This window comes from Crassostrea angulata, chromosome 3 (assembly GCF_025612915.1).
Source record: "Crassostrea angulata isolate pt1a10 chromosome 3, ASM2561291v2, whole genome shotgun sequence".
Taxonomy (NCBI): domain Eukaryota; kingdom Metazoa; phylum Mollusca; class Bivalvia; order Ostreida; family Ostreidae; genus Magallana; species Magallana angulata.
The window spans coordinates 24,912,586-24,940,098 of NC_069113.1; the positions used below are offsets into that span (position 1 = coordinate 24,912,586).

At 34.2% G+C, this 27,513-nt stretch overlaps 3 protein-coding genes across 4 annotated transcripts; all 3 read right to left on the minus strand.

Moving 5' to 3' along the window:
* Nucleotides 1-2,396: 2,396 nt before the first annotated feature.
* Nucleotides 2,397-5,495, minus strand: LOC128176806 (uncharacterized). Its single transcript, XM_052843354.1, has 2 exons — nucleotides 5,365-5,495; nucleotides 2,397-4,040 (listed from the first exon to the last, which is right to left on the minus strand). The coding sequence occupies exon 2, from the start codon at nucleotides 4,038-4,040 to the stop codon at nucleotides 2,397-2,399; it is 1,644 nt and encodes a 547-aa protein (XP_052699314.1). The 5' UTR covers nucleotides 5,365-5,495.
* A 4,070-nt stretch (nucleotides 5,496-9,565) lies between these two features.
* On the minus strand, nucleotides 9,566-17,200 carry LOC128175109 (O-methyltransferase MdmC-like). The gene is made up of 7 exons (XM_052840521.1): nucleotides 17,018-17,200; nucleotides 16,563-16,694; nucleotides 13,215-13,239; nucleotides 12,504-12,713; nucleotides 12,266-12,366; nucleotides 11,485-11,646; nucleotides 9,566-9,686 (listed from the first exon to the last, which is right to left on the minus strand). The coding sequence occupies exons 1-7, from the start codon at nucleotides 17,147-17,149 to the stop codon at nucleotides 9,618-9,620; spliced, it is 831 nt and encodes a 276-aa protein (XP_052696481.1). The 5' UTR covers nucleotides 17,150-17,200; the 3' UTR covers nucleotides 9,566-9,617.
* Nucleotides 17,201-19,771: 2,571 nt separating this feature from the next.
* On the minus strand, nucleotides 19,772-27,482 carry LOC128178958 (ras-related protein Rab-32B-like). Of its 2 annotated transcripts, XM_052846399.1 has the most exons (9): nucleotides 27,342-27,479; nucleotides 26,733-26,765; nucleotides 24,787-24,883; nucleotides 24,502-24,558; nucleotides 24,327-24,359; nucleotides 23,987-24,014; nucleotides 23,814-23,888; nucleotides 21,977-22,085; nucleotides 19,772-20,900 (listed from the first exon to the last, which is right to left on the minus strand). In XM_052846399.1, exons 1-9 carry the CDS (start codon nucleotides 27,430-27,432, stop codon nucleotides 20,734-20,736), a joined length of 690 nt encoding a protein of 229 aa, XP_052702359.1. In that variant the 5' UTR covers nucleotides 27,433-27,479; the 3' UTR covers nucleotides 19,772-20,733. The 2 variants fall into 2 exon arrangements, with proteins under 2 accessions (XP_052702359.1, XP_052702360.1); XM_052846400.1 differs by lacking the exon at nucleotides 23,814-23,888 and having other exon boundaries at nucleotides 27,342-27,482.
* Between the last annotated feature and the right edge of the window lie 31 nt (nucleotides 27,483-27,513).

Below are 27,513 nucleotides of genomic sequence, written 5' to 3' on the forward strand. Positions count from 1 at the left end.
TTTGAAAAATGTTCATTGCAAGATCTTGTAAGTTATTTTTCATACTCCCTTTTTGAACAATGGAAACAACATTTGCGTTGTCTGTAAACCATTTTGTATTCTCACCTTTGAGAAATTGTACAAATGACCGAAGAACTCTATCCACCGCGGCCAATTCTCTCCATGTGGAACTCATAATTCTCTCAGATTCTTCCCATAAACCATGAGAAACATTTTTACTTGTCCGTACGCAATAACCGCCATAACCAGTATCACTTGCATCTGTGTACACTACCAGATTAGAACTTGGTTTAACTTTCATATCCCTTCTATTCAACATATCTAAAGACGATTTCCAGAAACTTATCTGTTTTTTACTTTCCTCAGAAATTAAAATCATGCTATTCCATGTTGGAGCAGACACAATGTCAATACTAAGACATTTGGTCATTAACTGGGCTACACTTCCGATAACAACAGACATAGATATGATTTGTCCAACTAAACTTGCTAGTCGTCTTACCTTTATTCTGCAATTCTGGTTCATAAAATGCTCAATTTTGAAAATTGTTTTTTGAATCTTAAATACACGCTTTTCAGGAATGTAAATTTCCCCCATATTACAATCCAAAACAACACCAAGATACTCGATAACTTGACAAGGGATCCACATGGACTTTTCCACTTTAGGCACAAAACCTGAACAAACTAAATCATACTGTACCTCTTTGGATATTTTGCATGCTTCGTCATACTTACTATGGCAGCCAAACCCATCATCTAAATACATAAGTACAGTTTTACCTTCTCTACGCCATTTCTTAACTAAGGGTCGTGTGAGTTTAGTAAAAATATATGGCGCAGATGTGAGACCAAATGGCAAAACATTAAAACAGAAATATCGATCTTGAACACCAAATTTCCATGAAAATCCTAAATATTTTCTATGGTCAGGAAAAATATCTATATGGTGATATGCACTTGTGATGTCAAATTTAAAACACCAACTATTTTTATTTGTATACATAAGAGCGGTTCTTATATCGTCATATTTCACAGACTGTTTCCATACATGCTTATTAACTTCCCTTAAATCTAATATAAGCCTTCTTTTCCCACTGGAGTTCACTGAAACAGAAAGAGGATTAGTAACCAAAAACTCTGTATTTTGTTCGGATATCAAACCGTTTTCTAATAGCTCCATTATTGCTCCCTGCACGAAAACATCTTCCTGTAAAGCAGATTTATTATTATGCGAAAAACTCTGCTGTGGTAAAGAATAAAAAGGTATTTTATAACCATCCTGAATAGTATCTATGATATAATGACAAGCATCAATGCATTTCCAAAATTCAATATTTGATTTTAATCGCCCTCTAACAGAGACTTTGCCACCTTCTTTATACTCATAGCATTCGTTAAACTCATCAACACAACTTTTTCCATCATAATACTTATCTTTTATCAAAGATGATTCTTTAGACTGTTTAGCCTCTCTATTTAGCGGACTTAAGCTCTGGGCATTCTTTTCTTTGGTGATTGGGTTTTCCGCAGTGGAAACAGCCAATGGGAAATCTGGATGCAGCTGGCATGATGGGGAAGCCAAAGGGCGTTGGGCCACGAAAAGGCTGTCTAGCTGGAAAAGGAAAATAAGGAGCACTGCTCCTAACATTAGAATAGCTACTCTTAGATTTCAGTTTTTCTTTTTGCTTCTCCTTTTCTTTCTTTTCTTTCATGGCTTTATTTTCCGCTTTAAACATTCGTTTTTCGTCATCCGAATCATCAGCCAATGGATTGGTTACATAATTTTTCACTGTACTCCACCCACAAGGTGATGCATCAGCCATTTTGATAAGTTTGTTACGTTTATTACAAAGTTCAACTGATTCATGAATAAGTTCCTTGCAATAATCATATTTATTGTTATTCAAGGCCCACGAAGCCTGCGTCAACGTATCAATAATCTTCTCGTTATGTTCAAATTGATCTTTGTTACCTGGATGTTTCCAGACTATCGCTTGTTCTGACTTTAACTTCTTCACTTCAGACGATACGGAGGAAGTTGCTCCCTGTAATTCTCTTTTAAAATTATCAAGTTGCATTGCCATAGTATTCTCCATGTCCATTTTCTGTTCATTCATTTTGTTGAGAATGGCTTGTAGCATGTCTGCCTGAGCCCCGCCCGACATCTCCTCGTTCTGCATGCCGAATTTAAACTTTCCGCTGTACGTGTCGTCCTAAACTGGTATTTAACACCTGAGTAATTCTTTATATAGCCTTGCTAATAAACCGGTTCTTAAGAACCAGGTGACACAAACAGGTATTCGAATGAAAACCTTATATATCCGGATAATTAATTCATTATTATACCAAGTAGAAATTGATTTCTGTCTAATTCGTCCCTCAAACGAAAGAAATCATATTTCTTCTAAGTATTTGATTCTTTTGGTGATTCCGGTCATACACTCTCCCACCATCATCTCACCGTCACCAAGGATACACGCACCGCGTGGATTTTTTATTCCTCCTTCAGGAATGATGTACCTCAGGAATCGCCCGTCTCTGTCTAACATGTGAATCTTGTTCCAGCTTAAATCTGTTACGATGACGTGACCTACAAAATCAGTGGTTACCGTAGAATATGTAACACCCGAGTACGAGTACCGGAATATGCCCAATCTATCGACAGCAATGACTGCTTTTTTATCCCAGTCAGTTACAATGATGTCCCCGTTGATATTCTCGGTGATGTAATTCGTCTTTTTGTACAGAGGTTGACACTGCGAGTCGTACTGGATTTCCTGGAGCACGGTACAGGTACTGCTGTATCGGACGACTTTGTTCTGATCGTCTTTGCGGAGACAGACCAGTAGATCACCGGACGCGGCGCTTGTGACGCCGTATGGCATCCAGTCCCCGGTAGTGAACATCGTCACCACAGTGTCGGTGTCAGATATCATTCTCACGGCTTTATTGCGTTGATCAATGTACACTACTTGTTTGTTGTACATACATATGAACATGCCTCGGGCAGTAATGCTGACGGTGTGGTGGAGGTGTCCCTGGAGATCAAACAACTTCAGTTCTGTGCTACGTCCTCCCATCCACACTTTGTTATCGTCGGTAACGGCCATGTCATACAGACGGTTTTCATTCTTTTCATCAGCAGGGAACCCAGTGTCTATAACAGAAATAACTGTTGGACCCTCTAATATTCTTCTACCCGATAACTCACTTTCTTTGAATTCATTTTCCAAGAGCGAAGTTTTTTTCTCTTGCATTTTTTCAACGTATCCGAAATAAGTTTGTAAATAATTTGGATCTATTTTGCATTCATAAAATGTTGGAAACGAATACTGTGAAACCTCATTTAAATTCTTTCGATTTTGAATCACTGGTACAAAAGTCTGCATTTCTTTGACGTTTTTTGATTTCTGCAATTTTATTGTTTTCCCGTTCATTTCATCCACTTTTCCAATCATTTTCTGAAACTCTTTCTTTTGTTTCTGTAGTACAGCCTCGTGTTCCTTTTGCATGTCATCCAGTTCCTGGTGAAGTTTATTCACGGTCTCCTCGATCTGTTTGTGCCACTCTTCTCCCCGGGCTGTAACTTCATTTTTTCTCAGTTTGTAAATCGATGGTATTGAGGACAGCAGCTTCGTCGTGTGATCCAGAATTCTTTCTAATTCATGTTTGGATGACTGAAGTCGATCATTTTCCTTCGCGATAACTTTTAAAAGTTCTTCAATTTTATCTGACAGCTCAGACATTTCGTGCGATCTGTGTTTGATAGAAACGCAAAGGATGCATATCGGAGCATCGCAAGTTTTGCAGTATGCAGAACAATCGTTTTGGGGATGGGAATCACAGTGGCATGTGTCGTCATCATCCTTGCTGGCGAAATCTACAATTTCATGAACGTTTGTAGATTTCACACGTACATGTATTGCGATACAAGTGTCACAGAGATTGACCCCGCATCGTCTGCAGAAAAACGAGACTGGTTGCTGACACAGATCACATCCTACGACATGCTGGGCTTCATTTTTAGATTCCATCATCTGCACAATCTGTGAAAATAGTAATCAAAAATATTGAATTGAATATCCGATACATTGTTTTACTTCGTAATTTATTTCCTGAAATGTTCATTAAATACATGCCGGTAAAGATTTTATACGAAGCACTTTTATCAGCTATAAGTCATATATCGAAAAACTCTACCCAATGCATACTATTTACATGTATATATAGAAGGGGTGGAATTTCTCGATATATTACTTATTTAGCGACTGATTGATAAAAATTCAGGTGCCTGTGGTAGGATCCCTGGCCAATTAGGATGAATATGAGTATGGTATTGACCCCCTTGATGTATATTTCAGATAGTGACTGACAATCAGTAACTCGTCAAGCTACCATTTATACTTTCACTATTCTAAAATTTACCTGATGTCCAATCCAGTATTAATATAAATATGATTTTAAAGTCGCTAATCTACATTGTATGAAAAAAGTATGCTTTACATTTACAGGGGGAGGGGACAGAATCATTCTAAAAATAATGACAAGCTTAAAGAAAAAAGGCTAATTCCTAAATCTTCAAAATTATAATCGGAGGGAATGGGGTACCTCAATCTTCAAGTTGAATGTTAATTTCGTTAATTTCACCTCAGTCATATTTATCATCCTATCGAAAATGCTTATTATGCCTCCTAAAGAGGGTGTTTGTGTGTGGGGGTGACTCCTACAAAATTCACTTTAAAGTTTTGTTTCAAAGATCGACTTGATACCAATAGTAGGTGTAAATGTGGCCAAACTCATCAATATTTAACTGATCAATAAAATATCTTTTCCCCCAAAAACTTACTTCCCAAAACAAGATACCGATAAAAGCTTTATTATTTATTTACATTACAGTATGTTATATGATATTACATGGCTGATGCTGTCCAGGTTTTAAAAATGTCTTGCTGCAAACAAGATATTTTAGAGCTACATGTAAAAATTTGGTCTCGATTTTTCTATGTTATAATACATGTCAGTAAGCTTAGGGGGTCAGGTAAAAAATTTTAAAAGAATTATTTCAATCTTTAAACGCAATATCTCAAGAAGCTTTACAGGTGTAAGGGAGATAAATCCAATTCAAAGCAACGCAAATAAACTTTGTTCTGTTTACAGGATCAGCTCTAAGAGGTAGATACACGGAATTTAAAGCCAATTATACCATAAATATCTTTATTGAATTAAACGTAAGATACCTGTACCGGTCTTGGCAAGATGCCTGCGTAACGTTACAGATTTTTCATATCATTTTCTCTTATCAAAACTATAAGTTTGAATATAAACAAGTACACAAGTGACAGTCTAGACAAATAAATTTACCTCACACAATGCAGATCAGTCGCATTATGAAAGGAAAAAATCCTCTTGAAGAATATATGACCGCAAACACAATCAACTTTCGTTTTTGTCTGGTCCGTGACCGGCTGACGCACCATCCGGGTCTTGTTAGGCAATCGACAATCCTCGGCGAACTCCGCCACGCTCTACACAAAAAATCGACAATTCTCGGCTGATTCCGCTATCCTCTATATATAGTCGAGTGAATGGGGGGAGGGGGTGGTTAATGTTGCCCATATCTTATGATAACAGAGAAAGGTCAAAATCTTACGAAATTGCCCATCGGCATTGGAGCAGCGAAAAAATCACATTCAAAGTTGATATACAGATCTAATTCGACCAATAACTACGTACCCTACCAATTTTACCTGTCGTAAGATGTTGTTTTAGTATGTAGTAGGTAGGAAACGATTAGCATGACTAGTAAGCGTGAATATCATTGTGTTTCATCGTAAGTTAATCCTGCACTAGTTTCGTTATACATGTAATTAATTTATAACGCTTTATACATGCCCCCTCAAATGTCGCTCCGGAGTCCCAACCCCCAAATGTGGGATTGTATACGTGCGTTGGTACATGTAGATAAAACAAGATATATGACAATTCACAATTTTTTAAAGTTCAAGCAATATGCTTATTTTATTTAAATCACAAATTGCATACATGAACGCACAATATATACATGTACATGTTAGTTTATTTATGATATTTTCTATTTTTTTCTATACAATTAATAGTAACAAATTTTGCTAATATTTACAGTTAATAACTTTTTTCAAAACTTCCGAAAAACTGTATTCATTCTATATGCATTTTATTTTTCAGATTTTTTTATTGATGATTACAAGAGAGAGAGAGAGAGAGAGAGAGAGAGAGAGAGAGAGAGAGAGAGAGAGAGAGAGAGAGAGAGAGAGAGAGAGAGAGAGAGAGAGAGTAAAGGGGTATTTAAATTCATTATCGTTCAACTTGGATAATAGGTTTTAATTCAATATTTTTACATTCAATAAGTATTTTCTTCTTTATGTATCAAGCAAACCTATTAGAAATCACAGCTTTATAGAAACCGACAGGACTGAAATCAACACGGTCCGTTTCTAACTAAACTGTACTCTGTCCCAAGATATCCTCGACTTACATTTTGCTTACTTGCTTGATATTTATAAATACGTCAGGATGCAAACTATGTTCATTTAAAAGTATGAAAAATTTCCAAGATATCTTTGTCGAAACGCCTCTGTTAGCCTAGTTTCAATACAATGCTAAAAAAATGTCATGTATACGGGGATTTTATAATGCAGCAAGCCCGGATAATAGCGTTGAAAAATTGCGCGATGTATTCCGAGTGGAGATAAGATGTAAACATTCCCCATTATAGATTTCCGTAAGGAATCTGTTTTCGTTCCTGTGATTTTTTCTGGGTGAAGGATTATAATGTACATGTACCAATGAAATTATCTTGGAAATTATCCGTTTCAGCTATTTCAGTTGCACTTCTTTCATAGGTATGTGTATTTTTATTAAAAATCCTCTTAATGTGCTTCATAAATATTCTGGGACAGACTATAGGGTATCGATTGGTCGAAACCTTAAAGGTCATATGAAACGATTTTTAACACTATGATTTTCTTTCATAAATATAAAGCTTGGTATAAACAAATGTTAAAATAAGTAATGCAAGATTTTTTTGCCTTTGCATTACTGAGAAATTACCGTGAAAACTGAGCACCTGAAAAAATTCTTCCCCGCTTATCGTTCTTGATTTTGTGGATTTATGACGTCACAAAGACCCACCGATGTAAACAATGCATCAAAACTAGTGTAATTTTACAGTAGTTTATCGATTAAATTTTAGTAATTTTTGCATACATGAACGTGTCTTTCTTTTCAAATGAGATCATTTGATTTCGTAGTAGCCTACAGATGACTTAGTTTTAATTGGTCGTTAATGAATAAATCTAATATCAGCTTCTCACCAGAGTAAAATCATGATGAAGATCCGGTATATACTGCAGTGGAAATTTAACGAAAGAAATGCTCCAAAATTAACAGCTGATTAATGAATTACCCTTATCCTTTTGAAATAGAAACATCATTTTCTTCTTCGGTACGTATAATGATTGAGCTACATTTAAAGGGAATTAAAGCATTTTAATTGATTTGATTTATTTTATCACATAAAAAAGTATAAGGCAGACCAATGAAAATGTTTGAGGCATTGTGTACATAGTTTGTATTTAAGAGCTGCTATAAAATGCCGCAAAATTATTCTTAAATTTTATTTCTGACTTATTGATATATACATGTAGCAATATCTTTATATTAGAAAATACTTTGTGTACACCTGTATTAACGTTTTATTAAATTAGATCGCGGAAATATGGCAATTAAGGATTTAGAAATGTATCGGTAAAATAAATCGGTTGTTTGATAAAAAAAAGGGTGTGAACGAATGTGAAGATAATCAACAGATGTTAATAAATACAAGCATCAATAATGATAAAAAAACGAAAGAAAACATTGCGGAAGAAAGTGAGATAGAAGGGATCTGTGAGTAAACACCGCACATACACGTTGTAAAATCAAAACACCGCACATACAAGTACACGTTTCAAAACAAATTAAACATTTGAAGAAATTTTTCTTAGACTAAAAATAATAAAATGGTAACTTATTTGTGAATTTGAAAGAGAAACAAACAATATAATCGTGAAGCGAATGAGGCACCACGAGGCCTAGCTATAAGTTGTTTGGGAAAAAATCTTAATGAATTGCATGAACGTGCAAATGGGAAAAAAACGATCAGTTATTTTTGAATTTGTCAATTTCATTAAAAAGATCGAAATAAAACATATATATACACGCATATATTAAAATTATATTATACTTGCATGTGGATCTATAAAGAAAATCATTCATTCTCCGTGCAGTCTCGAAACTGAATATGTACACGCTATTAAATATAAACGCGCATGATTTCATTTCTTGAGAGAAAAAATACTGATATGGTTAATTATTGTATAATTATACAAGTTTTTATATAAAATAGTATTTTGTTTTCTTTTAAAATGCTGCAAAATGACTTGGATATTTGTATTCACAACATAGCTTTATAAGGCTATTGGGTCTTACTGACGTCATAAGCAAGGGAGGTAAGCCGCGTAAGTCAATGTTCGTTTTCCCGATTAAGTGATTTTGATCGACTCTGGCGCTCACATTTTGCATAAAACATCCAAAAAACAATGTCAGTCTTATTAAATAGGCACTTATGAACTCACTCCCGTATATAACTCAATATGGTCAGGATATCATTTCATATGACCTTTAAAATCACGAACTGCACGAAATAACCAAGGTGATCTCGGACTTAAATTCCCGTATATGAAGATGACTTCAAGTTGGCTGTTTCTTTTATCAACATACTGATGAACATTAAGAATAATTTAGTTACTTTACGTGCTATTTATGATTAATTCAATAATTTAATAGGAAAAAGCCAAATCGTCTCCTGTGAGACTTTGAGTCTGACATCATCATGGTTATTTCGTGCAGTCGTGATTTTTCTTTGGTAGTTGTAGGTCTCGACCAGTCGATAAACTGGGCGTGTCAACTGCAGTCCTGTCACTTTCTTGTCAGTTTTAGCCGCTGTATATTTCGACCAATCGATAAACGGGGCGTGTAGATTTCCGTCTGGCCTTTTCTATATATAGACAATAAAACGTTATCTTTGATGATTCATGCGACTATGAAGTTGACGACGTTTGCAGAAAAAATTTCATTATATATAACCCGCTAATTACAATGTGGCTACCTTCATGTCCTGTATGGATCACCTCAGAAAACATTTTGTTGTTTTAAAGTAAGATCGATTTAAAATATGGGTATCATTTAAATGCAATGTTTATTATATGACAATGATTTATAACTTTGATCATTTTCTTTACTCTAAACCAGTAACTAAATACAATGTACTTGTATAATTACTTACGCGCATATCAATTTTAAAAACCATGATTTCGTCTATCATTTTTTTAAATACAAGAAAAAGAAATATTTTAATATTATCAATGAATCAATTTATTTGCTATCAGGTCACATGATAACTTAACGGTGGTTTTAATACACGAAATATGTTCTTAGAAGATAAATTTAATTGAATTTAAATCAAATAATAATTAATCATATTAATAGTATGTCGTTTATTATGAGAATTGAATTGGTCTGTGGAGTATTTTCCTTTACTTCTGTCTGTCAACATCCTCCTTTCTTCGTATGATCATAAGGCCATCACGAATGGGAACCATTATCTATAGTACAATAAAAATTTGTCAAAAGCATTCACACCAATTTGTTTATTTTTTTTGTAGGTTTAGCGATTACAGATACAATGTTACACGATGTAAATGTCAAAATAAGAGAGATAACTCTGTTAGTCGCAAAGAGCAGGAATCCGGGTACACAAGGCGGAGGGGATTTTACTAAAGCTGTGTGGTCCGATTTTATATCAAATTTGGTGAAGGCTTTTAAACGATGGCTATGCTAAGTATATGTACAATATAAGGCCTTGTAGTAGTTTTCACGGTCAATTAAGCCATATTTCAATTAAAAAAAAATAAATAATGTACAGTACCGCGTTATTTCGCCTCTTATCATAATTTGCCTCTGACGTCGAGACTGCTTTATTGTATAACGACTTTGGCATCGCTATAAGTAAAGGTAATAATCTTTTGGCAAATCAAAAGTAAACGTGTACATTTTGTTCACTTATAATTCGGAGGTGTTTTGCTAACAATCGATGCATAACATGCATGTGGAATAAATCTAATTATTAGGGGAACGAAACCAAACGGTTACCTTTTCTAAACGTTCCCCAATCGTAACTAGTTATTTTTCGCCAACAGAAATGACCGAGTAGTTACGATTGAAACGTTCCCATGATGCAGATTGGCTTGTTTTTTTTGGGGGGGGGGGGGGGTTGCCGAAAAAGAATTTTTTTTATTTACTTTGAATATTTCGAACTTTGAAAGGAGACCGATTCTGCTGGTGATATTAGGCAAAAGTCTTTAACTTTCTAAGATATTTGGTTTTATGGAAAATTATTTGATACAGTAAAAGCGAAAAATATCGGACCATGCAGCTTTAATGAAGATAATGATGATATTGTGTTGAGTAAATTTTTCCTTTTTGGCACTTTTTTTTGGCCAGGGAAGTGAAGAAGCATATCAATCAAATCTACATGAGCGGATCCAGATTATTTCCTTTTTCGGAAGGGGGGTGCTTTGCAGTTATTTAATATTTGATCATTCGAAATACTAGACATTTAAAACTCTTTGTTTTCTTTCGATGGATCCTACAAGCTAAGACTTTTAGACCAAGTTCTTTTGTTTCACAAAGAAAAATAAAATTGATATTGTTTGCATTTGAATTTAAGGAAAGATCGCGTACAAAATATTATGATTAAGATCACAAAATTCACAATGTTGCACATCTTAATTATAGGAGTGTAAAAAAGCATTGTTCGTCTAAATATATAATGGAGTCATACTAGTATATGGGCGCTACCCATCTAGATCTTAAGTTTTAAAACATTGTCAACCCTATTCAATAAAATCAAATTTTTCCAGCAAGGGAGGTGGAATTTTTTAACCACCGATTAAGGTGGAGAGTGCCAATGATTACATGTACATATATAAATACCATATCCAGCCGTCAAACAGGTACGTAGCATCGTTTTTGAAAGGGGGTTAAACTCATCCAACAAATCTTGATCGACGAGCAAAAAAAAGTCGACTTCTCAAAACCATGATAATCCTTATCCGGGGTGGGGGGATATAGCATGTATAACTTCATATAACATAAATTTCACTGTTCTTTATCTCCTTTACAGTTACAATTTTATATGCTCCCCAAAAAGACGGGGGCGAATTCCACGCTCATTTAAATTTTAAAAAAAATATTTGCTGCGAGAAAAAGTGGGGTGGGGGGGGGGCAGGCCCCCTTCCCTACCCCCCCCCCCCCCCCTCGATGCTACGTGCCTGATGTTAAGTACATGAAATACATTAAATGATTAGTTTATCGATAACAGCCTTACACCAATACATGTACCTTGTGGACTCGGTCGTCCTTTCTGACCATCTCATTGAAGTTGATAATACTCTGCCCAATTTCACCCGTGCGTCCCTCCTTAGAGTATGGATCCCCGTGAAAGAGCACGTTGTCCACTAATATCGTTCCCTTTGGCGCCAAAAGTCCCAAATCCCATATCGTCTACAAAATTACCTCGTGGTTTTTTCAACTGTGTCAATTTGAGAACGAAATTATTAAATCCGGATTTAATATTCTGGATCTTTTTGTTTTGAATTGTGTTTAGTGTAATATAAATGGTAAGCGCATATTCCCCATAAATGATCCCTACATTTTTCAAACAGTTTTACTTGTTATATCCAGAAGAAAAACGGTCTTATTGTCTAACAGACTCTCCTTGTACAAAATCATGTAGACAGAGTTAACATTTACCGTGTATTTGACAACATTTTGTGTATCACAGACCGTAAATACGCGTGCGAGAAAATCAGACCGTAAATACGCGTGCGAGAAAATGTCACAAGAATCCCCGGGAGTCTCGTTGACTCTCTCTCTCTCTCTCTCTCTCTCTCTCTCTCTCTCTCTCTCTCTCTCTCTCTCTCTCTCTCTCTCTCTCTCTCTCTCTCTCTCTCTCTCTCTCTCTCTCTCTCTCTCTCTCTCCAGTCTACATCGTGACCGCAAAATCAGTCACCGCAAACCAAATTATTCCCGGTAAATCGCAAAATAAAATCCTTGGCCAATAAAAGTTGATTTACAGAATGAAGTAGATTAGATTGAGGTACATTTATGACTCATCTGTTACCTTGTAGTAGGTGATATAACCCTTTTTGTCGGCATCTATGAAAATTATATCAAACTGTTCCTTCTTCTTTGCGAGAATCTCTAGAGATGATTTGGCGGGACCTATTATATATTAGAATTAAAATAAAAAAAAAATCGTAAAATATCACAATAAAAAGCCCGTATCAAGTGAACGTTTAGAGCATGCGAGTAAGCCAGTCATCAAATTTTGGAAACAAAATATCAAGTTTCAATTTTACCCTTCATGATTTCAACTTTCTTCCCACAGGACGTCTTATCTAGAAATGACCTTGCAAGATCAGCAATGTAAGGGTCAAGTTCACAGGACACCACTTTCCCGTCTTCCGGTATGCTTTCCGCAAACGCCAAAGCCGTACATCCGGTGAACAGACCTAGTTCCAGGACACGCTCAGCGTTACACAAGCTTGTAAGCGATTGCAGAAACTGCGCTACAAATAATACATGTATTTTTTGATACGCATTGAATACACTTTCACCTGAAGGTGTTTTGTAATTTTAGGCAGCAAGTTAAGGTATATGAAGATACTATTTCGATCCAAATTTTGAGAAAAGCCTCAAAATATCAGGCAGATATCATTCACCATGTATTGTTTCATGACATTTTAAAAAATATTTGGATCAAATCTTTCATAAAAGATAATGGTTTGTTTCACAAATAAAAAAAAAGAATTATAATTTTTGTATTTTGAACTATTTAAAAATTTATTTCGCTTTGAAATGCATTAAGAATGTAGATATTGTAATATACTAAAATACTAGCATAAGACTGTTACCGCTAATCAAATAATTCTCTGCCAATTCTTAGTTATCGAAATTTTTCACTTGTCATTTGAAAAAGATAAATCTACGGTCAATGTAAAAACAATTAACTGTAAGATTTATTCAACGCAAGAAAACAAAATAAAAGTACACACTCTATATGTATATACCTTCTAACTTCCCAGACATCATCATTGTACAGTACCGTCAACGCGGATCCCGTATTTGACCGCGCTCCCCCCGCGGTTATTTAATCCTTTCCGCGTTACACCATCGCGGTTAATTCATCGCGGTCCTCGTTGCAGCCATGTTTAAACCGCGGCGGTGTGACCTACCGTTGAACAAGGTGATAGAAGATTTTAACCTGTATGCTATTAGACATTAAGACGGCCACCTAACACTGAGAGTCATTCTATACTGGCCATGTCTGATGTATTGTTTTTATTTCACATAAAATGATTACGTATTTTTAATGCACGTTTTCAAAACTCCTTATCAATTATTTTAGAGATATTTTAATTAAAGAATCATCTGCACCCGTAATAATTTTCATGTACATTTGTAACTGTTGATATACCTTTTATTTCAAAAATATTTAATCATTTTTATAATATAATCTACATGAAGGAGAGGGTAAGAACTATAATATATTATTTTTCGATTTTTTAATGATTTATACAGTTCCGACTACAAAAATGCTTTTAATCCATATCAGTTTGTAGCTCATTTTACGACACTCTCTCGATGCTCAAGACAATTAATCTAGTCCGTGACAGGCACATGCTACACGGAGAAAGTTTACCTATGGTCAACGGCATGATATGACAATTTTACTCAACCCTTAAAATACTAAGTTATATTGATATAATTTTATGCGAGTTCAATATGAAGCTACAACACAAATGTACATGTAGTATCTGCTGCGAATACCGTTTTTCGTAACCGCCCCCTCCACTTCTTCAACGTTTTAATGACTGTCAAAGTACATGTAAATTGTACTTGACTTCAGTCCCAATTGTTTAACACAAAGGTGTGAAATCATCGCATTGACGGGAAATCACTCCACGCTTGAACGCACAGAATACACCGGTACATGTACATGTATATGAGACAGGTGAATAATCCGTGTAACGAGTGACCATCAGGAATTTCATGTTTTTCAAACAATTTTACTAACAGTAATAACAATAAATAGTTATTCATTTTACTGTTATCTGTTTAACTTTTAAACGTGTTTAAGATGCACCCCCCTCCGCAAAAACCTGAAACCTTCAATATAGACTAAACGAGAGAGAGAGAGAGAGAGAGAGAGAGAGAGAGAGAGAGAGAGAGAGAGTGTGTCAATACTCAAGACAATTAACCTAGTCCGTGACAAGCACACGCTACACGGTGTACGTATACCATACGATCAACGGCAAAATATGAAAATTTTACTTTACCCTTAAAATATAAAAAGATATTGATATCATTTTATGTGTGTTGAATATGAAGCTACTACACATATGTCGTATCAGTTGCGAATTATAACGTTTTTTCTACCCCCCCCCTCCCCTTTCCAACGTTTTAATGACTGTCAAAATGTACTGTATTTGTCCCAATTGTTTTACACAAAGGCGTGAAACCATCGCACAGACAGGAAATTACTCTTCGCTTGAACGCACAGAATACACGGGTATGAGGCAGGTGGATATTCCTTGCAACAAGTGACATCCAGGAATTTTACCCGTATATCAAACAATTTATCTAACAGTAACAATAAATAATTGTTTCATTTTACTGCCTTCTTAAACTGTAAAAGGTGTTTAACTTGTCTCTTCCCCCGAAATAAAGAGAGAGAGAGAGAGAGAGAGAGAATTAGTTTTCTTTTTAAATAACGTTGTGTACGACTAAACTTCACAAACACAGTGTCAAACATTAAATTAAACATCATTAACAGTGTTTAAATACTTTATTGTTAGAAAAACTTCTTTTTTTCCTGTACCTTAAAACTAATAGAACGAAACTGTTTTCCTTTATCAAGAAAGGAGCTCGTGGTGCAGCTCGCGGGCTGATTTGATTGACAGGTGAAGCACTCAGACAGAAACTGCATATTAGATTCAATCACAATGTATACGGTCCCTATTTTTTCATGAATACTAAACTTAGGAATATTTCATATTAGTATATTTGAATTGAATGCAGTGGCGTCGTGGGGGGGGGGGGGCTAAAGAGCATTACCTCTCTCTCTCTCTCTCTTTCTCTCTCTCTCTCTCTCTCTCTCTCTCTCTCTCTCACACATATAAACTGATAAAGATCGTAGATAAAATCAAGATCGGCGACACTAAATCAAGAAGCCTCCTCTGTAAGATAGTTGTACGGTTAGACGAAGCCGTACGCAATTTGGAGATTTTCTTTTGTCTTGAATAGGTGTGAAAACCCCAAGGGCATGCCTTTTTCTACCCTGGGTTTGTTAATCACTATACACAGGAAATGATCGCGACTTATAATTGATATACACAATAAAGGAAATGTGTACAAAATAGTTGGCATTTGAATGTTTTAAAAGTAACTCGAGATGTATGCATTTAATAACATGTACAACTTCCCATGTTGTTTTGTGATGTAACAACCTCATTCCATTTCTTGTAAAGAATAACACCTTAAATAATCTAGTTAAAGTCAGTAGTTACAACAATTATTTTAATATTAACAATAGAACTCTGATGTTAACCTGAAAAATATCCTCGCGACCTTTAATTGCCATAAACCGCTTTGCGAATATTCTTATATAATAAGTAACTGTTTTCCAGATCGTGAATTATATCATTTATACAGAAAACCTTGCCTATGATGAAGTTGATTAAGAACATAAAATACACACAAAATACAAATATGATAAATACATTTAAATGTGTACTTATTGTTTTCTATATTACAATTGCAAACTGTTTGAAAGTTTGTTGAAACTCGATCGCACGGACATATATAGATCGGCAAAAGCATGTCATCAATTTAATTTACCCGGTATGCAGTTTACGTAGATTAAATAGGAAACTTTCATTACTTGTTCACAGTTTAACAAGACTGAATAAACAAAAATTATAATCCGACTGCCACGCATACTTATCAATTTTTGAATTTGTTATGTCAATTTGAATGGAATGTAAAAATACACTGTCAAGTATCTAAATGAGGAAGCATTGATGAATGATTTTAAACACACTCTGTAAATTTAACATTTTAAAAATATATACATATCGTATGTTATTCTAGATCGTTCCATTAATTAAAATGATATATACATGTATACATGTAAGGTCGTGTAGCTGTCAATTTTTTTTTAGTCGAGGGAGATAACTCGCGTTTCAGTTCGATACTTTTGTTCACCTGTAATTTATCGTCAAGACCGCGGCGGTGTTGATTTGCTGGACAACTCTACCGCGGGGGTACGCGGTTTTACCTGAGACACCTGTTTTAAACCGCGTTGCAATTTGGACCGCGGGGGTGCGCGGAAAATACGGGATCCGCGTTGACGGTACTGTACTGGGGACTCTTGACAACTTTCCTTCGGCGTGATCATTCTGCCACTGGTGGTGAAACGTGGAATGCATGAGTTGTTGGAGATCCTTGCTAGGGTCGGATGTGATCCCCTCGCAATAATCGTAACGAGCCTGCAGAGAATAGCCAATATGTTGCATCAGTTAGAATTGACAATGAGGTAAGATTTTCTGCAGTAAAAGCAATTTGTTTCAAGTTTATCTTTTTTTATGATTAAATGTTAGTTACAACTTTAAATATTACTTTTTAAAAATGTAAACTTACACCCCCTCTATTTATTTGCAAAGTATGCACAGGAGCAGTTTTGAATATAAACTTTTCTACAATTCACAATTCAAAAAAATCCTTTGTAATATATCTGGCGCAAAGTGAATGAATTAACAGAAATTAATCCATGAAATTTGAAATAAGATATACATGCTGCTGTCATACGTACCTTCAATAGATCAATAACTTCACCAATCTCAGCGCTAATTTTAGATGAGGCATTTTCTTCTCTAACCAATTCCTTAAGTTTCTGTAGCTTTCTATAAGCAGGGTCTAAAATCATAAACTTCTCACTAGCCATATCGAATGTTTGAGTTCACTGGAGTTGGGAGAAGGGATAACACTGAGTTTATATTCGCTCAACTATTCGGAGCTCCTCGGGTGTCGCATACACTTTGAGTAGGATAAATCTAAGGAGTTCTGATTGATCTCTCGGGTATTCCACGGCATGACGCGGTACTTCTATTTTTAGCTTCATGTTCCTTTTTATGTTCTAGATTAAATTTTTGGTGACCTCGATTGTTTGTTTCAATGGTGCACGGTGTAAAACGATTTAAACAAATGTATATGGCGCACATAATACATCTGGTCTACACTCTTAAAAAGCTGAATACGCATTAAGAATTGTCATTCAATGAATAATATTCATTTTTTGCAGAACATCAATAAATGAAGGAAAAATTGAAGAAAATGCAACGAACCCGGAATTGAGAATTTGACTTTACGCCAAAGAAACCAGGAAAGAATTATGTTTATAGGAAACAAACGGTTACATTGTAGTTCAGTTTCACGTGATTTTCATATCTGTGTGCAATTAGAATTTTTTGACATGTGATAAAAAAAAAAAAGGTTGAACAAATTTATCCGTACATATTTTCATTAACGTACTGCTTCATTAGCGATTCATACTTTTTTATTGATTTCTTTACATGTGTACATGTATTTCTAAAATCGGCGTACCCGCTTATTTCACAAAAAAGGAAAAACAAAAATCAACTTTTTACATATATGCGTACAATGTTTTAAAATCCTTTGAATATTTATAATTCAAGTTTATAATGGGGACTTTACACGGACACAGCAAGAAATCTTGAGAAAAAAAAATTAAGCACGCGTGCAAAATATTACATTGACAAGCGATTAAATACTGTAACTTTATTCTGACATTTTTAAATTTTCTATATACCGGTACATTACCTTTTCATGCGATTAAAAGAAATATGTATAAAAAGATTCCAACTCTTCTGGGATTCGAACCCTCTATCAAAAAAAGTTGGTCATGATTACATCCTATTCTCTCTGCCTTACCACTCCACTAACCTAGACGTGACTTTTAAATGGGAATTTAACAAAGAGTTCTTACATTTCAAAGGTATTAATGATTTTTTTTCCCAAAAGATAAAGAAGATGGGTGAACAAGGCGTGTAAAATGCCCATATGAGGAATGATTAGATACCGCAAAATTAAAATATCACTAAATCTGATAATTTTTTCAATAATTATCAAAAACAGTGTATATTTAACCTAACACCGGTTTGTAACCCTTAGATATTTTAAAATACATGTAATAGGTTAATTTAAACTGGCGTATGCGTGTCAAAACCTCCAAATAGTGTCATTTTTATAACTTCAATGCCTTTTCTTTCATAAAGTGGGTCTGAGCTCCATATTTTTGTCATGGGCTAAATGCGGTTCAATGGAATTTAAACCGATTTCCATCAACAAAAATGTGGAGAGATGACCCACTATACTTTTAAAATGTCATTTTGTAGCCCAACAATTGAACGTTTTAGTAAAATAATACAAGTCCGTAAATTCGTGGCCAATGTCTCATATAGCATTTAAACAACGCACTTTGTTGTGAATGAAATGGCTCAGTGGTTAGAGCACCAGACATTAGGTAAATTTATAGAACTGGGTTTTTTAAGTTGTGGGTTCGATACCACCAAAACTTAAGGATTTATTAATTTTTCTTATCGTTTTTTTTTTTTAATATTTCAAAGTGAACATAATAAAAAATTACCCTTTTGTAAACTTGTATTATAACATTTCAAAATATTTAATTGAAAAAATGTTGAATTTGAAATTGCATTTTACGACTAAACCAAATGGGCAGTTGCGCCATCTTATTCCCCCATCTTCTTTTCAAAAATATGCCTCTATGAAACAAAAATCGGAAAAAAGCAGTTTTCAAGAAATTGTCTTACTCTGAACGTTAAGATTAAATTAACTTTGTTTCAAGGAGGCAGTTTTTTTTTTTACAACAATGAGGATTCCCCTTTTATAAAGCGTGAAATCTGCCACATTTTGTCTGTGTAACCATTTTCAATTCTATATAATGTTCTTATAAAAGTTTACATAAACTTTCCAGTTAAAATTCTACCCTGCTTTATATACAACGTTGCAAGCAAAAAAAAATAATAAAAAAATAAAAAAAGGAATTACATCAAGTTCTGTAACTTTAATTTTTCCATTTTATCTGCAACTCCTTTAGGGAAAATAAGCATAGGAACTGCAACACCTTCTTTTGACTTTAGTCTGATATAGCTTCATGATTCTGAGGGCGGATGATTTCGGGGCGAAACTGTAACTGAACGTACATGTATGTAAATTCTAAAAGTTGAACGAAATAGGGACGAATTCGACTTTTACGATATTCTGGAACTATAGCTAGAAATATTAAGTGGATGTTAATATATTACTGTAACAGTGAAACAGGTCTATATATGTGCAAATATTTATAAATCATACCTGTTACCCTAGCAGACCTTTTGCAATTGATAAGATATTCTAAAGATTAGGTTAAATAACCTAACTGCATTTGCATGCACCAAAAAAAAACCTTAACCCCCCCCCCAAACCCCCATACTTTGCAAGTACAATTATCTAAACGCAAAAATCTAAAAATAAGATATAATCACATTTAAATTTTTTTTTAATATGTATTTAGAAATAACACTTTATTCACGAACATAATACGTGTACAATAGTGATGATTATTTTAACAATTGATGTTTTTAAACATTAACGTTACATATTAAATGTAACAATGTTCATTTAAACATTTTCATAAACAGTTTTCATACATGCACATGTAGACTGAGATCATGATATCATGTAGCATTAATATGTATGTATACATATAAACCTTCAATAATCATACTATTAAAAACAAAACTCACAGTCTTTGTCTCTCAAACCCATTTCTGGAATATTACATGCTTGACTTGTCCTTATACACGCAAACGTATATGAAACGTCACACAAAAATCAAAGATTCTCGAGTACATTGTATCTATTATTAAGAAAAGCCACATTAATGTAACAATTTCAGGGGGCTGAATGGTCCCGGCCATTTTTAAACTGTTGTATATACCTCCTTGAAAAAAAGAGCTCTGTATTAAGAAAAACAATTAAAAGTTTAAAGCTATAACATTTCAATATTTTATATATACAGTATATCCGGTGATTTTCGCGGTGATCTAATTTTCGCTTTTCCCAGGATCACTTATTGAATACGCAAAAATTTTATCAGGTAATTTTTGTTTTAATAACTTTTGAAACCGCGAAAAATGACTGACGCAAATTAACCAAAAAAATTACTCATTTCCCCTAGCTAATTTTGCAAAGTTTGTGACACGCGAAAAAACCGGATATGCGGTAGTTTATTGACAAATATATCATATTTTTTTATGAATATTCATGGCATATCTGTAATTTGGTAATTTGTTGACCATCCAGCCATTTTAAGGTTACAGTTTCAGAAAGCTTAATATCAGCTTTAACGCTGGTATTGATGCTTTGGAGTTTCTGTGTCTATTTAAAGTCAAATGTATTCTTCAGAAAAGCTTCATTTATAAAAGTCACATTCTAAGTACACTAGTATCAACTACAACATTGATCTTTGGGCTTCGGGGTTTCTTTGTCCATTTCAAACGAGTCATCAAACTGTGGCTTCTTGACTGACATAGAAAGCGAAATGTGTTCCGAAGGTTGCTGACTTTCGGAAGGAAGTTCCAGAATTTTTTCGATCAGAAATTTCATTGCTTCGTCTTTCAAAGAAAATATAAAATAAAATGAAGTGCAAGCTAAACACAGCACATTGCATACATGCATGTAATTTGTATAACTTAATGATTTTAACTTTTGTTGAGGGTGCTAATAAACAAGAATAATTTACACAACTCTAAAATCTGTTTTTATCGCACCAAACAGTTTAAATTTTAAGCACAGAAAGTACTTGGGGAACTTTTTTAAAATGAATTAATAACTAAATTCACTCCAGTCAGCAGTAAACACTCGTGTCTATATTGTTATCCGTATATATGCATTGTCATAAATGATCATCAGTGGGTCGGAAGCAAATTCAAAGTGGGGGTGGGGAGGGGGGGGGGGTGGAGGGGGGGGGGGGGGTTAGACTCATCCTCAGAAATCTGGACAAAACCCAATTTCCAAAATCATGAAAATCCTAATCCGTGGGGGGGGGGGGGGGGGGGGGGGGGATACCTTTAACTCCAAATTTTCAATATTTCAATATGTTTTCAAGTCTATAGTCCTATAGTTCAATACAACATTTTTACCTACCAAATTTGTTCCCCCAAATTATGAAATTCCTAATCCGTAGGGGGGGGGGGGGGGGAAATACCTATATCTCCAACTTTTCAATATTTCAATATGTTTTCAAGGTCAATTTCAGATCAATTATGTTTACTACGAGAAAAAGTGGGGGGGGGGGGGGCTGAAGCCCCTATTATGCTATGTGCCTGTTATTGACTAATGGTTAGGTCTAACTTTGTAAAAAAAAGTGTTGGGGGGGGGGGGGGGGCTAAGCCCCCCTAGCCCCCCCCCCCCCCCCGTTCCGACGCCTATGATCATAAACATTCCATTTCTTTGGAATTTATCTCAACATTTTCAGACTGAGCCAACTGCATATAACGAGTGATTACTTTTGATTCATAGCATTGTTGAAGTTGTTTACGAAATTTATATTAACAAGACAGGAAAAAAGAGCACGGTGTAGTCTGTGCCATCAAACAATTACTTTTTTTTTTTCATAATTGTATTTTCATCTTCTGCTAGCGTTAAGTGGTCTTCATAGAACAATTCTTTCTTTAGAAAATCCCCTCACCTATATTTTCATTGTTTTTTGCAGATGTTGGAAACCAGCCAATTATCGAGTTCTCCTCGCAGAAACGATTTAAACGGTTGGTATCTATATGAACATCTGTCAGATCGCACTTTAAAGAAAAATTAATTCAAATTACAACAAAATAATAATTCAAGAAAGAAAGTGTATAAAACTAATACTAATTTTTACGAGGTCTTGAAGTTGACAAAGTTTTTATTTATAGTAAGAAACCCTGTAATGTCGTCCGGAAAATAAAAACAAAAAACGCAGTACAACAAACGAAAACCTTATCAAGTACGTATATAAAAATGATGTCATTTTACTTTAAATTAAAACTTATCTCGAATTTACCTGACACATTCAACATAAAGAAAAAAGAGTTCAATGAACATGCAATTTTAAAATAATTTTTTTTCCCATCCTGTAGATTAGATGTTATCTTATAATAAGACAAAACTGTTGAAATTGACATCCCGAGAAAACTATTGTCAACCAACGCGAAGCGGAGGTTCACAATGGTTTTCGAGGGGTGTCAATTTCAACAGTTACCCTCCCAAACAGGCACTATTTATTTTATTATACTGAATGTCTTATTTTACTGCTTTTATATAGAAATGAAGTGAATTCTACGGCGAACCGTACGCGCATAATTTACGTGCATGTAACAATTCGTTTTGTTATACTTTCATGTTAAATACTGAAATCTGATTGGTTAAGACGCAGTTAATAATATTTACTATTACCCTCAGCGTTAGCAACGCACTTGGCAACGGGTAACATTATATAAATAGTGCCTGTTTGGGAGGGTAACAGTTGAAATTGACACCCCGAGAAAACCATTGTCAACCGACGCGAAGCGGAGGTTGACAATGGTTTTCGAGGGGTGTCAATTTCAACTGTTATCCTCCCAAACAGGCACTATTTATTTTGTTATACTGAATGTGTTTTTTAAAATTTTTAAGAAAATTTTACTGCTTTTATATAGGAATAACGTGAATTCTACAGCGAACCGTACGCGCATAATTTTCGCGCATGTAACATTTTTTAATGTTACCCGTTGCCAAGTGCGTTGCTAACGCTGAGGGTAATAGTAAATATTATTAACTGCGTCTTAACCAATCAGATTTCAGTATTTAACATGAAAGTATAACAATAAAAAATGTTACATGCGCGAAAATTATGCGCGTACGGTTCGCTGTAGAATTCACGTTATTCCTATATAAAAGCAGTAAAATTTTCTTAAAAATTTTAAAAAAGACATTCAGTATAACAAAATAAATAGTGCCTGTTTGGGAGGATAACAGTTGAAATTGACACCCCTCGAATAGTGCCTGTTTGGGAGGATAACAGTTGAAATTGACACCCCTCGAAAACCATTGTCAACCTCCGCTTCGCGTCGGTTGACAATGGTTTTCTCGGGGTGTCAATTTCAACTGTTACCCTCCCAAACAGGCACTATTTATAAAGTGTTACCCGTTGCTAAGTGTGTTGCTAACTTTGAGGGTAATAGAACGGATTACCAACTGCGTCTAAACCAATCAGATTTCAGTATTTAACATGAAAGTATAATAATGCATAATGATGCCTCAGTGATGTCTTGATGATATAAAGCACGTATGAATTAGACACTTGTGCTCGTATTCTAACGATCATGTTGTAAAGAGGTCAAGAGGTTGTACTATAATTCCATTTATTCATTTATTATACCATTAGCTTTGCGTCGGTCGATAGATCAAGTTTTAGTGTGTGTGTGTGTGTGTGTGTGTGTGTGGTGCTGGGGGGGGGGGGTTGTTGTTGCAAATACACTCATAACCGACACGTATAAGGCTGACGTTACCTTGTTTGCCAGTAGAAGCACCGGAACTGATTGTTCATTGGCTAACATCACTTTCGAGTTAACGTCACCTAACCACTACATAGAATACGAAAAATGGAAAAAAAATGTGAATAATAAATATATATTTTTGAAAGCACCATATTCCTGTTTTGTATAGATCTTTTCATACTTACTTTTGAGACGGAATCAAAGGTCGCAGGGCTATATATAAAAAAAATAAACAATGAAAAAAATCCATAATAACATAGTAGGGTCATCACATTTTAATTACAATGTAATCTAGATTCCTTGATCACATGAAGCACTGTGCAACAGAACGGTTAGAAAGAATTATCATGCACTTTTTAATGCTCTAGTTTTTTAAATGTTCTAGTGCATATTTTCGATGCAAACAGCAATTTTTTTTTGTACTATATAGTTTTTCAGAATGACTTGATTTTTTGTACAATTTTTGATATCGTGTTTCAGAGATCCAAAGAATTAATTAATCAAAAGAGAAAATTTGATACGAACCGAGAGAGATCAAATACTATTATGGCTGCTATCCTGAAATAGAACAAACACTAATGACAGTTCGTTGTGTAAGGTTTCCTGAATACGAACTGTATCTAATGAGAGAGAGAGAGAGAGAGAGAGAGAGAGAGAGAGAGAGAGAGAGAGAGAGAGAGAGAGAGAGAGAGAGACCCACGCATATTTGTAGTACACTCTTGTCATGTGTCCAAATCTTTCGTGACCTGCAATGTCCCTGAAAATAATACAAAAGACTGTCTTATAATAAGATATTTATATTATTTTGTGCTCATACAAATGAATATAACAAAGTTTGTCCGAAATTACTACGATGATGTTTATTCCTACCAAGAGATGATTTTTAAGACGTATATACATGTAGTAGGTAAATATCCCGTTGTATAAATTTCTTTGATATTTTTTACAGTATACAATGACTCGCGATCTAATTAACGAAACTTACCATAGCTGTAGATTTATTTTGGTGTTATCGCTCCAGTTTACAAGTTTTAGAGCGAAATCGACACCGATTGTGAGTTTGTAGTTCGGAGAAAAAGAACCTTGAAAGGAAACAGGGTATTTAAGAAATTAACAACAAATAAAACATCTGTTTGAAATGTACATAATTGCAACAAGACATGGCGAGAAATAGTATTTGTTAAACGAAAGGAAAATTCAAAATGACACCAGTGTCCAAAGATTTAAAACATATAACTTTTTTTAAAGTGCTACTGGCTTCGGCCTGGTAAAGTTCACAAAAGATTTAAGGTAGTCCTATACTCGGCACTAAATGGGCTCAATCATTAAAAGCTTAGCTTTAAATGATAAATATACATTCTAGCAATACATATACAAAAGAAAATATGTATGTTTACATGCTAGTTTGTTTGTTATCACCTCTCAGACGGGTGTACCCCCTTGCAAAAATTATTGACAATTATGAAATTTGCCAGTCGTCCGTTTTTCCTAAAAATAATTACCAATTTTGGGAAAATTAGAACTGAACATACAAAATAGAGTATAAATATTTATTTAAGCCATATCTCATCAATAATTTTGCCCAAATTTTTGTAAGTAAGTATACATTATGGACCTGATGTATCAAAATAGAATTCAAAAAATGCAATGCTAGTATAACATTTGGTAATTTTTTTTTACTTTTTTATGGACTCAAACTTAAATTCATGGTGTTTATTCTATAGATTGACATCTTAGAAAAAAGATTTGGTAAAATAAATTATATGTTGACGGATTACTTTTCACGCTATAAGCTCTAAACCAAGTAGACCCTGACGAAAAAATCCGTTAAAATCACATTTTGCTACAGTTTTCTGCCTAGATCTGTCAACAATGTTAGATATCATTTAAACATTAATTAGTTGACGATTGATTAAATTCGAAATAGCTTCTGTCTCTAAATTTAAACCGGTTTTAGTAAAAGAAAAGAAAAATTTGGGGGGGTGGGGGGGGGTTCAAAACAAAGAAGATATATTAAGCATACCTCAGATCCTGGATAATCAGAAACTTCGTTTTTCATTTTACTTTAACAGAATCGAGTTTCTTAACATTAATTATTTCTATCTATCATAGAATACATATATTACTGTTCTAATTGCTTATTATTGCCATTGTTTACAACAGCGATGTAAAGCAAAATCAATACCGGGTATCTAAAACGCTTTGTAAAAGTCGAACCAATATTGTAAAATCCGTATTATGACGTAGTGCGATACTCGGACTACTTAAATCACGCAAACAAAGTACAATTATTTACAATGATTTTATGGAAATGCATATTGCAGTAACATTAAATTAACACTTAGTCTAAATCATATTTATTTACAAAAAGAGTTCAAATTCCTAAAAAGTTATTCAACGTTAGTTACGCTAAAACACAGTAAAAAAAAAGATCTAAAACATGTGATTTTTTGCATTTTTAATGAACGAATTTTACGATTTGATATATGTAAAAATCAATACATAAACATAAAATGTACGTATATCAATATGCTATCTTTTTTAAGTTAAGATACATACATGTATTATACATGTACATAGTTGTGTTATATCTATTTGTTTTATCACTCACTGTAATCTAGCTAAGATATACTCAGTAATCTATACATCTGAGTATATATTTTGTATTTGATATTGTTTGCAATATTTTATCATTAAAAAGCATAAAAAATTAATTGTTTGCAAAAATGTATAGCCACAAATTAATAGCTACAAAAAGTCATAGAAACTTCACTTAATCATCAATGAAATACAAATAAGATAAGAGTCAAATCATCAGTCAAGGTCAAAAGATTATTGATTGAATGACCTAGTTTATGACACGGTCATTGTTGATTTATAGCATAACGTGCTTATAATTGTTTTATATGTAGATTTCATTTCATACAATACCTTCCGTGTAGCGACGAATAATCGATGTCTTTCCTGTGAAATGAAAATATTTGATTTTATTATTAATTCATTCAATTTGATTTTATTAAATAGGCCGCGTTTCTTGCTTCATGAGCCCCCCTACATGTTCATTTTCTCACAAATATGTCAAATATTTCTATGTAAGAAATAAATTCATTTTTCCACATATTAACAATGATAAAAATCATTCTCAGCTAGCTGGTATGCAGAAAGTATACATGTGATACAGACAAATATACATACTTTCATATTAATACATGTACATAATGTCTAAAAATGAATAAATGATAAAGGTTAATTGTTTTACAATTTCAAACACTTGTGTGATATAAATAAATACATCAATACATGCACCTAAAAGAATTAAATTTTGTTGTGTGTCGCATTTTACTAAAATCATCCCATCCTCTTTTTACTTTTATTGAAAAGCAATACAATGTAATACTATGTCATTTTCAAGATACCAAACGAATTAATTAAGCTACATACAATCTTAGCTTAGCTGAATCTTCGTTAAAACACTGCATAAAGTCTTGAATTTTACCACCCAAGACTAACACCTAACATGTGATGAAAGAAGTTACGCACCGACTCCAAATTCTCCGATGACCAAGATTTTGTAAAGATGCTCCTGCCTAGATTCCTTGGAGGCGGATGTTGCCGCCATTTTCCATGTCATGTGATTACCTTTTGTTTATACTTTAATTTATCAGTTCGGGTTTCCGTCCGTTACATGTATATAATCATAAGCAATCAGATG

Coding starts and splice junctions, on each gene's coding strand:
- LOC128176806 (XM_052843354.1), bottom strand. CDS start 4,040: ATGATGGAATCTAAAAATGAAGCCCAGCATGTCGTAGGATGTGATCTG.
- LOC128178958 (XM_052846399.1), bottom strand. CDS start 27,432: ATGACATGGAAAATGGCGGCAACATCCGCCTCCAAGGAATCTAGGCAG. Junction 24,360..24,501: donor AGAGTGTACTACAAATATGC/GTGGGTCTCTCT, acceptor GTTCTATTTCAG/GATAGCAGCCATAATAGTAT. Junction 24,015..24,326: donor ATAGTATTTGATCTCTCTCG/GTTCGTATCAAA, acceptor TTTTATATATAG/CCCTGCGACCTTTGATTCCG.
- LOC128175109 (XM_052840521.1), bottom strand. CDS start 17,149: ATGGCTAGTGAGAAGTTTATGATTTTAGACCCTGCTTATAGAAAGCTA. Junction 12,714..13,214: donor GATGTCTGGGAAGTTAGAAG/GTATATACATAT, acceptor TATTATTTGTAG/CGCAGTTTCTGCAATCGCTT. Junction 12,367..12,503: donor GAAAGTTGAAATCATGAAGG/GTAAAATTGAAA, acceptor AATATATAATAG/GTCCCGCCAAATCATCTCTA.